Here is a 15,296-nt window from a genome sequence, read left to right as displayed (position 1 = left end):
ACTTGAGACCAGAGATAGAACCCCAGAAGGGGAAGCTCCCTGGGAAACCAAGCTCTGAATATGGCAGCTTAGGGACACCTGGTGGTGTGTGTTCAAGGATTGTAGAGGAGCCGGTCCCTCCAGGAGGTGCTGTCCATGACCATGACTCATGTGGATCTGGTAATGATCTCATGATTCAGGAAGAGGAAAGTATCTTTAAATGCAACGAATGTGGGAAAATTTTTAATAAGAAACGCCTCCTTGCTCGACATGAGAGGATTCACTCTGGAGTGAAGCCCTATGAATGCACAGAGTGTGGGAAAACCTTTAGTAAGAGCACTTATCTCCTTCAACACCACATGGTCCACACCGGGGAGAAGCCCTATAAGTGCATGGAGTGTGGCAAGGCCTTCAACCGCAAGTCACACCTTACACAACACCAGCGGATTCACAGTGGAGAAAAGCCTTATAAATGCAATGAATGTGGAAAGGCCTTCACCCACCGCTCCACTTTTGTTTTGCATAACAGGAGCCACACTGGAGAAAAACCCTTTGTGTGCAAAGAATGTGGAAAAGCATTCCGAGATAGGCCAGGTTTCATTCGACACTACATCATCCACAGTGGTGAGAATCCGTATGAGTGCTTTGAATGTGGCAAGGTCTTTAAACACAGGTCATACCTCATGTGGCACCAGCAGACTCACACTGGGGAGAAGCCCTACGAATGCAGTGAATGTGGGAAAGCCTTCTGTGAGAGCGCAGCCCTCATTCACCACTATGTCATCCACACTGGGGAGAAGCCCTTTGAGTGCCTCGAGTGCGGGAAGGCCTTCAACCACAGGTCATACCTCAAGAGGCACCAGCGGATTCACACTGGGGAGAAGCCCTACGTGTGCACTGAATGTGGAAAGGCCTTCACCCACTGCTCCACTTTTATCTTGCATAAACGGGCCCACACTGGAGAGAAACCTTTTGAGTGCAAAGAATGTGGGAAAGCATTTAGCAATCGGGCAGACCTCATTCGGCACTTCAGCATCCACACTGGAGAGAAGCCCTACGAGTGCATGGAGTGTGGGAAGGCCTTCAACCGCAGGTCAGGCCTCACGAGGCACCAGCGGATTCACAGTGGAGAGAAGCCCTATGAATGCCTCGAGTGTGGGAAAACCTTCTGCTGGAGCACAAACCTCATTCGACACTCCATCATCCACACTGGAGAGAAGCCCTATGAGTGCAGTGAGTGTGGAAAGGCTTTCAGTCGCAGCTCATCCCTCACTCAGCATCAGAGGGTTCATACTGGGAGAAACCCTGTCAGTGTGACAGATGTGGGAAGAACCTTCACAAGTGGGCAATCCTCAGTCAATCTTCAAGAACTCCTATTGGGGAAAGACTTTCTGCATGTAACGACTGAGGAAAATCTTTTGCCAGAGGAAACATCTTACTCAGAATCTGATCATTCATACCAAAGAGAAACCCCACAATTTTCTTCCCTGTGAGAATACCTATTGCAGGATATCAGTTGTCATCTAAAGAGTCATATTGGAAATTGACCCAACCTAGAGCCTTATTCTACATCTGAGAATTCATCAAGGAGAGAGACCCAGTGGTTATTATGCACTTAGGAAAACCTTCAGCTACATCTTTCTTCTTAGTTTACACTTCAGTGTTATCTCAGGAATTTTTTTTAAAAAAGAAGGGAGAGACTTAAAATAGAAAATGAACTACAAAATGTTTCTTTCAGACTTCCTTGCCAAGCTATGGCACTTTGTCATTGATTCCTTAGTTAATTGGCAGGAGGATAGTTTTGTTTCCATGGTAAAGAACCTAGACTCTATGTGTCTTGTATATACATTCATTGCTATCCAGTTTAAAGAGAGTTAGACAGGTCTGAAAACTTTCATTGAACATCTCCTTTGGTCTAAAACATTGTCTCTATTCTTAAGGACCTTAATTTTTTGATTTGAGCCATCAAATACCTTTATATTTAAGGAGATAAGAATACACATATGAATGGGCACGTTCTGTTGCACCATTTTAGACTATTTAGGCTTTGATTCTTTAAAGACCTTTTCTTCATGTGGTTTTAAAGACCTAATACTCAGACTTTTTCTTGGTCCTGTACTATTATTGGTTTACTAATTGCTCTAGTTATGTGGTAAATCTTTTAATCAGGTAAAGTGAGTCCTCTGTCTTCAGTCTTCTTATTTAAAACTGATTAACACTCCTCGTTACTTTGAATTTCCATGTAAAGTTTTGGATAAGCTTCTGTTTTTACCAGAAAAAAACTGTATTGAATTTTGATAGAAATCGAGTTAAATTGGCAGATTTATTTGTTGAGAGTTGGCATCTTTGCTGTTTTGAGTCTTCCAATCCATGAAAACATTATGTCTGTACATTTATTTGATATGGCTTGATTTACTTCATTACTATTTTATAAGTCTCAGTAATAGGTCCTGTACAATTTTTATAAGATTTATATATAGGTATTGTTTTTTTTGAGTAATTATAAATGGCATTGATTTTTAAACTTTCAATTTCCACACAGTCTTTGGTAGTATACAGAAATATGTATATTTTTCATGTTATTTTGGTATCCTGCAACCTTGCTGTTTCTTTTGATAGAATGTTTGGGATTTTCTACATAGAAGTATCGTCTGCAATTAGAGACAGTTTTACTTCTTCCCATCTGTATACCTGTTATTTCCTTTTCTTGTCCTACTACACTAGCTAAGATTTCCAATATGACATTAAATACTAGTAGTGAGAAAACATGTTCTTGCCTGGGTCCTGATATTAGGGGAAAAACATTCAGATTTTCTTCATTAACTATGGTGTTAGTTGTAAAGTTTTCTTCATAGAGTTTTCTTTATCAAGTTTAGAAAGTTTCCCATATTCCTAATTTACTGAGTTTTTTTGTTATTGTGAATGAGTGTTGAACTTTGTCAAATGCTTTTTTTGTTATCAGTTGATAGAATCCTGTGTTTTTTCTTCTGTAGCCTGTTGATATGATGTATTACATTCATTTGAGATTTGAATGTTGAACCAGCCTTGTATCCTTGCAATAAGCCCACTTGGTCATGGAGTATAATTATTTTTACATATTATATTACAGTATTAAATATGCTAGTATTTTGTTGAGGAAGTTTTCCTCTAATTTCATGAGTGACAATGATAGGTAGTTTTCTTTCTATATATATATATATTTTTCTATTGTCATTGTCTGGTTTTGGTGTCTAGGTGATTCTGGCCTCCTAACATGTGTTAACAGGTGTTCTATTATTCGGAAGACAGTGTGTTGTATAGAATTGGTTTTATTTGTTCTTTTAATGTTTGGTGGCATTCTCCAGTGAACCATTTAGTCCTGGAGATTTTTCTTTTGGATGCTTTTTAATTATGTATTTATTTTATTTAATATGTATAGAACTATTCAGAGTATCTATTTCATATTGGATAAGTTTTTATAGTTTATCTTTTTCTAGGAATTTTCCCATTTCATCTAAATTTTCTTATTTGTTTAAAGTATTCCTTTATTATCCTTTTTTTTTTTTTTTTTTTTTTTTTTAAAGTTTTTTTCATTTTTTTCAATTTTTATTTTTAGCTGTGTTGGGTCTTAGCTTCCGTGCGAGGGCTCTCTCCAGTTGCGACGAGTGGGGGCCGCTCTTCATTGTGGTGCGCAGGCCTCTCACTATCGCGGCCTCTCGTTGCGGAGCACAGGCTCCAGACGCGCAGGCTCAGCAATTGTGGCTCACGGGCCCAGCTGCTCCGTGGCATGTGGGATCTTCCCAGACCAGGGCTCGAACCCGTGGCCCCTGTAACGGCAGGCGGACCCTCAACCACTGCGCCACCAGGGAAGCCCTATTATCCTTTTGACGGCAGCAGAATCTGTACTTATAGCCTCTGTTTTATTCCTATTATTGGAAATGTGTTAACTCTCTTTTATCTTTGTCAGTCTTCTTAGACATTTATCAATTTTTTTATTTCAAGGAACCAGCACTTTATATTTTTTCCTCTATCTTTTCCTAATTTCACTGAATTTTTTTTTCTGGTCTTTTTTATATCCTTTCTTCTACTTGCTTTGATAGTATTTTCCTTTGCAGTTTCTTGAGGTGGGTGCTTAGGTTATTGATTTGAGGGTTTTTTTTTTTTCCCACTTTACTAATGTAAGCATTAAGTTCTATAAATTTCCCTCACAGTACTGTTTTAGCTTCTTGTCTTACATTCTAATTACATTTCATTCAGTTCTAAATATTTCTTTATTCGAGACTGTCTAACCCATGGATTATTTAGAAGTATGTTGTTCAATTTCCCAGTGTTTGGAGTATTTTGTGCTTTCTTTTAATTTCTTTTACATTTGATTTGGCTATTTAAATTTTTTGAGGTTTGTTTTATGACCCAGGATATTTGATGAATGTTCAGTAAGGCTGCTTGAAAAGAGTGTGTATCCTACTGTCATTGGGTGGAGTTTGTATATGTATGTACCAGATACTGTTCGTTGATGGTGTTTTTCAGATTTTCTATATCTGCTGATTTCCTGCCTCGTATTTTTATCAACAGCTGAGAAAGGGGTGTTGAAGTCCTGCAGTTTAATTCTAGAATTGTCTCTTCCTCCTTTAAGTTCTGTCAGTGTTCACTTCATGTATTTCAAAGCTCTGTTGTTTGGTGCATACACATTTAGGATTGCTATGTCATCTTGGTGTAATAACCCTTTTATCATTATGCTTTCTCTTTGCTCCTCTAAAATTTTTTGCTTTGAAGTATACTTTATCTGATATTAATATAGCCACTATTGAGTTTTTTGGTTAATGTTTGCATGGTTTATATTTTTCTGTAATTTTATTTTCAACCTTATCTATATTGTTACATTTGAAATAATGTAATATGTGAATATTGTGAATAGCATATACTTGGCTCATTTTCTTATATCCATCTTACTGATTTCTGTTTTAAAATTGGTATATTTAGGCCATTTAAATTTAAAATAATTATTGATGTTTTTAGGGCTTACAACTACCATTTTATGATGTTTTTGTTGCTCTGTTGTTGTTTGGTTTTGAGGGGGTACTTTTTGTTGTTTGTTTTGCCTTCTTATGGGTTCCTTTAATGTTAGGAGCTCCACTTGATATATCTGTGATGTTTTTGAGTATATCTCTTGTATTTTAGTGGTTACTCTAGGTATTGTACATACATAACTTATCACAGCCTACGGTATCAACACTTTAGCACTTTGACACATAGAAACCGTACTTCCATTGGGTACCTTTACATTCCCCATTCTTTTAATATAATTGTCTTAAGTATTTCCTTTTCATATACTGAACACCATATTGGATGATGTTCTTTTTGCTTCAACTGTCAAACAATTTTTACAAAACTCAGAAGAAGCACAGTCTGTTTACTTCTACTTTTACTCATTACATTGTTCTTTCTTCCTTCTTGAAATCTCAAGTTTCTTCCATTAACAGTTTCTTTTTAAATTTTTTGCCCCATGAACATCTGTAGCCTGTCTTTTGTTGCAGATTTTCTGGTAACAAATGTTTTTGTTTTCCTTCATCTAAAAATGTCTTTATGTTTCCTTCATTCCCAAAGGATATTTTTGTGGGCTATAGGATTCAGGGTCAGCAGTTCTTTTCTTTTAGTACTTGAAAGGCAAGTAAGTCATTTCCTTCTGTCTTCCAGATGGGAAATCTGATCTGTTTCAGTTGAGAAATCTGCCGCCATTTGACTCATTATTTCCCTATCTGTAATGTATCCTTTATGTCAAGTGCTTTGAAAGTGTTTTTTCCTTGTATATAGAGTTCAGAAGTTTGATTATGATGTAACCTGCCATAAAATTTGGGGGGCTTATCCTGTTTGGTGTTTGCTCAGCTTTTCAAATTTTGTGGTGTATGCCATTTGGCAAATTTGGGAAATTTTTAGTTATTCTTCAAATAGTTTTTTCAGCCCTTTGTTCTCTTGTTCTTGTTCCATAGGATTCTCAGGCTCCCATCTTTTTGTTCCCCCCAGTCTGTTTTTCTCTGTTGTTCACGTTGATTAATTTCCATTGATTTCTCTTTGAGCTCACTGATTCCTTCTCTCTCATATATAATCTACTATTGAGCTCATCTAGTGAATTTTCGTTTTGGTTTTTGAATTTTTCAATTGTCTGATTTCCGTTTGGTTCTTTTGCCTAGTTTATGATGCCAAAGAAGGACTCTGAGAAAACAAGCAAAACTGTGTAGTCCAAAGTCAGTGGTTCTCTGGTGGTTTATCTTGATACTGGAATAGAAAATCAGAAGTATCTGGAGGAATGGAAGACCTGCCGTCTTCTGTGTTGTTATCCACAAATATTTCTCAAGAAAATAAAACTGGGCAACCTGCAGATTGTTCAGAGTTGTGTTCTCCAGGGAAGATTTGTGTGTAAAATTTCCAAGCTCTCTAAGGCTTGTTATAGCCTCAAAGGAGAATGGGCTACTCCTCTTCCAGGTTCAGTCTTCCTCTTTGTTGTTGAACACATTCTCCCATATTCCCCAACTTGTATAGGGCCTGTGTCTTTCTTTTGTGCCTCTACTTCTTGGTCTTTAACTTCTCCCTCTGAATCCCCTTCTGTCCTCACAATCTATACCTGTGTTCCTCACCCCCAGGCACTTTCTGCCCTACATGCGCATTGAGCTCTGCCCTTCTTTTTTCTCTCACAGATACACCCTGTGTGACTGTTCTGTCCACTGCCTGTCCTCACCCCCTCATGTCCCTTTTGCTCCACTGACAACTAAAGAATGACCTCCACCACGGTTGCCTGACTTAAGCAGGTCTCACAAAGTTCCCTTTTGTCCTCTCTCCTCCTCCCGCCCTCCCACCACTGTTGGACTGCTGCCCACCTCTCTGACTTGAAGGTCCTTTCCTGGTTTCTGTGAGTTCTTACCCTTCTTCAGAGAGTCTGTGTCTTCAGCCCATGTATTAAACAGTGTGCTTCCCAGGGTCCATCCAAGGCCATTGCTGTCTCACTTGTGATGTGTTCCATGAGTGAGTTAATTCCCACTCAATGCATTTTATACTCAGTGATCTACAGAGTTCCCCCAAATCTGTGTCTCCAGGTTGAATGTTTCTCATGTCTGTTACCCTTTGTGCATACTTCCACACCTTCTGTGTATTCATATACACTGAGTTAATGCATGTGTCATTTGGCCAAGACCATCACCATGAGGATGCACCCATAATAATTCTAAGAGCAAGCAAACATGTGGTATTACTGTATATCAGCCATTGTTTTTAATGTTTTAACACATCAACTCTTAACCTTTGCAACAAGTCTATGTGGTAGGTAATATTATCCTCATTTTACAAATCAGAAAACTGAGGAACAGAAAGATTAAGGAGTTTGCCCAAAATTGTACAGTTGTTACAAAGTATGAGATTAGGGATTGGAGGCCATTTAGGCTGGCTGCAGAGTCCATGCCCTTATCACTTTCCTAGATTCCTTCTTGTAGTATGAATCTTTGTTTTCCTGGTCACTATTCATTTTTACTAAAACGGATCAAATAATACTCATTTGATCTTTCTCATTTTATAGTACATCTTGGCCATCCTTTCAGTTTGAATGAGAAACCAAACTCAGTCTTCAATGGTTGAATCATCTCTTGTAACTTTGTAGGAAATATAGATAATCTCTGAGTTTGAGGAAGCAGGGAAGTAGAAAAGAGCTAAGGTTGGCATTTGGTTTTAGACATTGTGTTTGAGGTGCCTGAAAAAACAGTCTCAGTGAATTCCACTATCTTCTGTCTTGTTGACCAAGCCAGACACCTCACAGCCATTTTTCTTTCATCATCCTCACATCCAGCCACTGTCTGATTCTGTTCATTTTACGTTTTTATTTTCCTCAGTAGACAGTATATGTGTGTGTTAGTGAATGGCCACACACAGTAGTGTATCTTTATGTTTGCCTCCCTCACAGTGTTTACACAAAACTGTGTGTATAGTTGGCACAGTATATGACATATGTTGACCACAAAGAGAAACTATATGGGCTTTTATGGACAGATCTGTAAGACTTTAAAAGTCATAATGAATGACTGTGTTGAAAGTCCTCAAGACTACCCAGGTTTATGACTTACTAGCAAGCATCAAAGGACTCAGCATATTATACTCAACATCGATGGTTTATGACAGCACAACAATACAAAGCAATCTCAGTCAAGGGAAAAGATACAAGGACTGGAGTCCACAGGAAGCCAGGGACAAGCTTTAGGAAATCTGAGTGCTTAATTTAAGTTCTGTCAATGAATTATGACTGCATGTGTGAAATGTCTACTAGGGAAACTTATTAGAACCTCAGTGCCTATGATTTTTATTGGGCACTCTGTCTAGAGCATAACAAAATTCTAGACCTCCAGAAGCATAGCAGGTTAGCAGCATAAGCCACCGTGTTTACACAAACAATAGGTGCACTGAGCCATTCATCATTTCTGAGAATGATAGGAAGCCTCCCGAAATCTAAGTCCCCAAACTTTAGCCAAGGGCAAACTTTGAAGCTCAAAGGATAGCATGCTATATTAACTCTTCTTCACAGTGACTTAAATGATACCTAAATGTTGAGGAAGTTCAAATTTCTTTAACAAATATTAAATACAGTTTGCTACAACAAGAAGTCATAGCTTTGAGGTGAAGGCTTATATACATGTAAATCACTGTAACGAAAACAATCAGTTATGTCAGAGTGGAAATTCTTACATAGTGGTCAAGATTTAATTTAGTGATGACAAAATATAGAGAATGGTGAGAAAGAATCTTGCCTCTCAATAAATCTGTGTCTATTTAGATATGTCGTCAGTGGTTTGACTTGCAAATATTCCCTTTATTTGTACAAAGATGTAAAGACCAGGTCAATGCTGTGTATTTCCATTGCACATATGTCAACAGTTTCTCATTTACTTTTTGTTCCCACTGTTGAAACTTGTAGCCTTTGACTTCAACAAAGAGAAAATTAAAGAACATGGGGTCATAATAATTCCTACATCATTAAATGTGCATAACTGGAGATTAAAGGGTGTGTTGTTGCAGGCTTAGTTAAGTTCATGGACCTGTCTGTGAGTTTTACTGAGATGGTATGGGAGCATTTGGTCCAGCCGGGAGGGCCCTCTACAGAGACGTGATGCTGGAGATCTGTAGGAATCTGATCTCTGGTAGTATTTGCCTCTCCCCTTTGTACTCATACTCTGGCCCGCAGACTGCCTTTCCTGTCTTAGTTATCGGATGCTGAGGTGCCTCTGGAATGCTCAAAGACATCATCCTTGAGTTTTGAGGGTTAAAGATTTGTAATCTGTTCACAGGTATGTTACACACCTGACAATTGAATGGTCTAAGCTAAATTGTAAATGGGCACTATTTTCCCTTCCTTGGAGCAGTGTCAAGAGCATGGACCCTCTAGTCAGACCACCTGGTTACACTTCCTGGCCTTGTTCTAACCAGCTGGATGACTTGAAGGAAATTTCTGTCTGCTGTGATTTTTTTTTTTTTCACACACACACTGTATTTTATTTTTACAAGAGATAAATAGACTGACATCAAGCATTGTACATGGATGACCACAACAAAAGCAACAATGATTGCAGTTACCAAACATGAAACACACTCATACTATGTCATAATATTGACATTCAGTCCAGTAATCCTCCACTGTAGCAGCTCCTTTACTTTGCAGTGAAAATTGATTTGTATATTCTTTGCCTCTGAGTCCTTGTGGGATTTTTTTTTTTAATTCAAACAGAAAGTCACAAAAATTATCCTCATCAGTTCACTCAGTCCCATGTAATTAATTTTTTTTCATCTTGATCTTTTGTTAGCACTTTTATGAGTTCACCAGTTTTTCATTAGAGTTCTGAAAATGCTTATTCATTCAGTTCCTGCTGTGATTTTTAATTTGGAGATCCGTGTATTAAGCATATATTTTTTGTTGTTGTTGTGCCCCACGCCCCTTTTTAGTCTTTTTTTTCCTCTTTTTAAATAAATTTATTTATTTATTTTTGGCTGCTTTGGGTCCTCATTGCTGCACGTGGGCTTTCTCTCTAGTTGCAGCGAGCGGGGGCTACTCTTCGTTGAGGTGCACGGGCTTCTCATTGCGGTGGCTTCTCTGTTGCAGAGCACAGGCTCTAGGCACACGTGCTTCAGTAGTTGTGGCACTCGGGCTCAGTAGTTGCAGCACGAGGGCTCTACAGTGCAAGCTCAGTAGTTGTGGCGCATGGGCTTAGTTGCTCTGTGGCATGTTGGATCTTCCCGGACCAGGGCTCGAACCCATGTCCCCTGCATTGGCAGGCGGATTCTTAACCACTGCGCCATCAGGGAAGCCCCAAATGGGCCATTTTTATGTCACTTCCAAAGAACAGGGTGTCAGTGCATCAAGCCAGATGTGATCTTTAAGTTGCAACAAGGTAGAAAGTCATGGACAGAGCAAGGAGCAATTCCAAGGAGGGGCTGTCCAGGTGAGCAAGTAGAAGGCAGGTATTCAAGGGATGATGGTGTTAGTAAGGTCCCAGTTATCTCCCGTGGGATTGGTATTTTAGAGAGATTGTTCCACATGCCCTTCTCATAGACCCACACCTCTGAAAATGGCGAAGGACAACTAATTGAGGTCCCCAATTACACAGCGTGGCTTGTGGGCTCTTAGTTTCCCAACCAGGGATTGAACCTGGGCCCTCGGCAGTGAGATCATGGAGTCCTAACCACTGGACTGCCAGGAAATTCCCGAGACTGTCCCTTTCAGGACTAGCCAATTCTTAGAGGTAACAAACTACTCTTAGGGGCTATTTCTTTCATGTGTAAATTAAACAACCCAAAGCCCCTAATTGGAATCCCTCCTCTTTCTGACTCTTACACTTAGGAGACTATATTTCTCATCATCTAAGGGCCTGTGCTGGGCAAATAAGGTCAGCCCGTATGCTCCAAAGCCTGTTGACAGTATTCAAACCAGCCAATACCAAACTGTTTATCCTACCCTGCCTTGTCTTTCCTGTTGAAAACGAAATAAAAGCTCTGGACCATGCTTTCTTCACCTCTCTTACCTCCTGACCCATCCTGGTCTCCCCTCGTGGCCCTTTGTGATGTGCCCTGTCTCCTGTTTCTAGGAATGTGTGAGCATAAACTTCTTCCTTCATGACAATCATTCCCATTTCTGTGTATATTAACATACCAAATTAAACAATTCCTGGGTATATTCTAGAACACACAGGGAGCATATTACGACTTCTTTACAGTGGCCTACAGGGCTCTACACAGTGAGCTTTAAAGTGACACTAGGGATGGACAGGAAGGAGCAGGTGACAGAATTCCAGGGTCAGGACCCATTTTTCACATTCCTTGCCAGAAAATATCTGGGAGTCTGGGAGTCTTTTTCCACCGATAGAGACCATTCATGGTGTTTGAGGAGACAGTCCAGAAATACTGCTTTCACTGATGCTCTGAGGCAAATTGCTCCACACACCTGGTTGTTTGCAGGGGGAAAATACTACGTTACCCAGAAGGCTGAGCGCCGCGTGTTTGCGCCGATGCTGGGCCAATGACGGCCCAGGACGGGGTGGGGGTGGGGGGTGGGGGGGGGGTTTCCTGCGGCCCGCGCCGGCGGGGGCGGGACCTCCGACCATTTGGAGAGCCGCGTCATCTGTCTGCGCCGGCTGGGTCCTCCGGGGCTGTGGGGACTGTGGCGATGGGCCGGGTGCGTTTCCCAGCCCCGAGCTGGGCAGGCCAGTGAGGAAGGTGTGTCTTACCTCTGCGTCGGTGTACGAGCCCAACACCCGCCCCGGGTCCTCCGTACGGGAGTGTCCCGTGAGCGCCCGCCGGGGCCCCGACCCCGTCCCCGCGGCTCTGACGCGACGGCCTGGGCCTCGTGCGCATTTTGCGCCGGGGAAGCTGAGGCTCGGAGTGCGACCGTCGGCTGAGGTGACCCCCCCCGCAACCCCCTCATCCCCCCGCTCTGGGCAGGAGGCGGGCGGCTGAATCCTGGAGCCGCCTCTCCGGCCCCGCTCTCTCCTCACGGTCCCGTGATGGCGGCGGCGTGGTTGGACCCGGCGCGGGTGAGTGGACCATATTGCTGGCATTGCTGCTTCTCCGCTGGTTCGGAGAGGGCTCCTGGGCAGGCTGGAGGCTAAGTAAGCCATTGGGTTTCTCTTTGTCCTCGTCGTTTACTTACAACAAGTGACGCTGACTTGTTATTTTATCCGCGGTCTTACCACAGTTTTGGGTCTCCGACAGGTGTTTCATCAGTGCGTGAAGGATGAATGATGCTTCCTTCCTTCCCGTCACACTTAAAATTCTAGAATTCCAGCTTCCCCATCCTCCCGGCCGACCTCCTCTGACCTTCCGTTCTTTCCTGGCTCACTGTTCTGCAGACACACCAACCTGACCATAAGTTCTCTGTCCCCGCGCCCCGCCCCGCCCCCAGTCTTTATATTTGCACTGGCCTTTGCCTGGAGTACTGTTCCTGTATCTTTTTTTTTTTTGGCCGTGCTGCAGGGCTTGGGGGATCTTAGTTCCCCAACCAGGGATCGAACCTGCGCCCCCTGCAGTGGAAGCATGGAGCCCTAACCACTGGACCGCCAAGGAAGTCCCACTGTTCCTATATCTTTGCAGGACTTCCCTCTCACATCCTTCTGGCCTCTGCGCAGATGTCTCCTATTTGAAGAGGCCTTTTCTAGCAGTTAGCTTAAAATGGCCCCTTCCTGTTGCCTGTGTTCTGGCATTTTTGTGTAGGGAACCTGGCAAAATTCCTGGTTGAATTTGTCCAGGATGCTGTGGGAGCAAAGAGAAAACAATGAGAAAGGAACCATAATAGCCGGCCGGCCTCCATTGAGTCTTTGCTGTTAGCAGGTAGACAGGCATAATATATCACCTCATGTAATCCTCACCTTTTCAGAGCTAAGTTCTGTTATTGTCACTGTTTTGTACAAGAACAACTTGAGACTCAGAGAAGTTCAGTTTCCTGCCCAAGTTCACTGCAGTTCTTAAGTAGCAGAAACTAACAACCAGTATGTCGCCACCACAGCCTGTATTTTTTTTTTTTTTTTTTTTTCACAGCCTGTATTTTTACCCTCTTCTCTACGAACAGTGGAGAGGGATTCCTGGAGGTGACACCTAAAGTAAAGTTTGCAAGCCATGCAGGCTTCCTTCCGGTAGGCAGTCTTGGCATGAACCAGGGACATGGCATTTCAGCAGGCGGAAGAGTGTGGACCAAAAAAAAAGGTATATTGGTTGTTTAAGGAACCCCCAGAGGGTCTTTGCGATTGCCAGAATCCTCCCCACTCCCCCATCTGCTGAGACGTGTCCTGGGAGGGCCAGACGGTGTGGCCGTTGGCTGAATGTTCCATCCTGCTCAGCCAGGACAGACATCATGGCCAATCAAAGGCTGTTGTTCTCCTGGCTACAGCCTCCAGTGTCCTCAGCAGTTCCTATTCCCTGGTCCCTGGAGTATTCTTTCCTCCGGGATACATGCTGTCAGGCCTCAGGTAGAAAAAAGAAGTGATGACTCGTTGTGGATTCTCCCTGGGAGTCTCCAAGGTTCACATGGCAGCAGGAGCTGGTCCAGGCCCTGCCACTTCCCAAGCAGGTACCACCACCTCAGGTGACTCTCCTGTGAGGTGGGTGATGATGAATCTGCGCCTCTGCCCACGTCTGCAGAATTATTTTCAGCGGTGGCTGAAATGAATATAACTGGGAAATTTATTTAAAATGCTTCACATCTTCATTAACTGTGGTTTTACTTTGCCAGTGGGTCATGGTTATGCTGCTAGACCTCAGACCAGAGGAACCTGCTTTTAAATCCTGCCTCTGATCACAACACATGTAAACTTTGGGTGAACTGGTAGAGCTCCCTGGGCCTCAGGTCTCCTGACTGACATGAAGATGATAACGGCATTGACCTCACCGGCTGTGGCCAGTCACCCCGTCTTTCTTTTTTCTTTAATTCTCATAACTATTATCGGTAAGAATCATTGTATTGATTCAGAAATCAACGTTCAGAGGAATTAAGCGAGGCCCCCAAGTTCACACAGCAGGCAAGTGCTGACTTCAGGACTTCGGATTCAAACCTCAGGAGTGGGTGGGACTTAAGAGCTGGGGACTTTCAGACACTTCAGCAAGACATGTAAATGCCTCAGCACGAGGCAGGCACACGGTGAGGACCAGTGAGTCTGGGGTGCTGTTGCTGTAATTATTATTGGTATTGTTTTTGTCGTCATTGTTATTCTTTCCCATTTGTCTGACATCTCAGCACCCTCACCATTCCGTGCCTCACAGTCTGTGCGGGAGGCTCCTGACCTCGTGTCATTCTCCGTCGGCTCCTGCCTAGGAGGCCTTTGTGGGCTACGCTGCTGTGATCAGTCTAGAGCAGTGTCTACCTCCTGGAGTCCAGCACAGAGCTCAGCCTTCAGGGGCTGTTTGGTCTCTGCATCTTTGCCATGGAGAGAGATGGGCTCTGATTCCATCAGTAGCCCCAAGACCAACACAACTGCCTCTGCTTGACTTTCCAGATGCTTGTTACTTATGAGGATGTGGCCGTGACTTTTACCCGGGAGGAGTGGGGGCAGCTGGACCCCGCCCAGAGGACCCTGTACCAGGAGGTGATGCTGGAGACCTGCGGGCTCCTGGTCTCTCTGGGTAAGGCCTTCCCAACTTCCCCATGTGGGACCTGTCACTTGCTTCATTCCGCCCTCTGGCTTCAGGCCTGGTGGTTGGGAAGCCCTCTGTAGCCCATCTACCCTCCTCCCCACAGCTTCAGTTATTTTCTGGACTCACTCTTGCTGCCTGGTCTCCTTGTATCTCACTTAGGGAGGGTTGGACAAGAAACATAGTTTGCCTTTGGTCACAACCAAAGGAGAAGGATGTGTTGGGAGGAAATGGGGGTGTCTCACAGAACCCAAAGGTAGGAATTCCTGCTGGGCTCCTTGAGGGACTGATATAGCGACTTAGAGAAGCATGATTATGCCCTGGCTTCTGGGTCTCTTGTTCTTCTGCCTTCTCTCGTGGGCCTGCTCGTGTCACTTTGTTTTCACAGTGGTTTTTTCTGCTGCAGCTATTTTGCAGAAGGAGGTAGTCAGCAAGTCCTTGCTCTCTGAGGCCCACTCCCTCCTCATCTCTATTTCTTGCTGTATGTTTATCTTGTTTCTCTGTTCATGCTCTGCTCATTTAATTCTCCCAGCACGCTGTTCTCAGCAAGTAAGGAAAATAGGGCCGTTGTTGTGAGTCCTTCCTAAAGCTTAATCCATTCAACTTAAAAGGCACATCTTGGTTGTCAACAGCTCTCCTTTGCATTTTTTGTCCGTCCTTTTGTGAAATGTTGATAAGAATAAATGATATATGAT

At 42.9% G+C, this 15,296-nt stretch overlaps 1 protein-coding gene and 1 long non-coding RNA gene across 4 annotated transcripts in view; one reads left to right on the top strand and one right to left on the bottom strand.

The window, feature by feature from the left end:
- LOC309648118 (uncharacterized protein) overlaps positions 1-15,296 on the top strand; it is a 52,773-nt gene that overhangs the window by 19,611 nt on the left and 17,866 nt on the right. Inside the window, exons 1-3 of one of the 3 annotated variants that reach the window (XM_082436266.1) lie at positions 1,478-3,495; positions 3,825-12,014; positions 14,466-14,592. The exons of 1 other annotated variant lie outside the window; for it this stretch is intronic. In XM_082436266.1, the coding sequence (XP_082292392.1) occupies positions 11,985-12,014; positions 14,466-14,592 (157 nt within the window). In that variant the 5' untranslated portion in view covers positions 1,478-3,495; positions 3,825-11,984. Of the gene's footprint in view, positions 1-1,477; positions 3,496-3,824; positions 12,015-13,831; positions 13,992-14,465; positions 14,593-15,296 lie in introns of those variants that run through there. One more of the 3 variants, XM_082436267.1, reaches the window with a different exon arrangement.
- On the bottom strand, positions 9,945-13,690 carry LOC309648342. The gene is made up of 2 exons (XR_014256616.1): positions 13,016-13,690; positions 9,945-12,983 (listed from the first exon to the last, which is right to left on the bottom strand). It is a non-coding gene; the product is annotated as an uncharacterized lncRNA (long non-coding RNA).

This window comes from Balaenoptera physalus, assembly GCF_965194825.1.
Source record: "Balaenoptera physalus genome assembly, chromosome: 19".
Taxonomy (NCBI): domain Eukaryota; kingdom Metazoa; phylum Chordata; class Mammalia; order Artiodactyla; family Balaenopteridae; genus Balaenoptera; species Balaenoptera physalus.
Note: the sequence above shows the minus strand (reverse complement) of the source record. Positions and strands in the feature narration are given on the sequence as shown.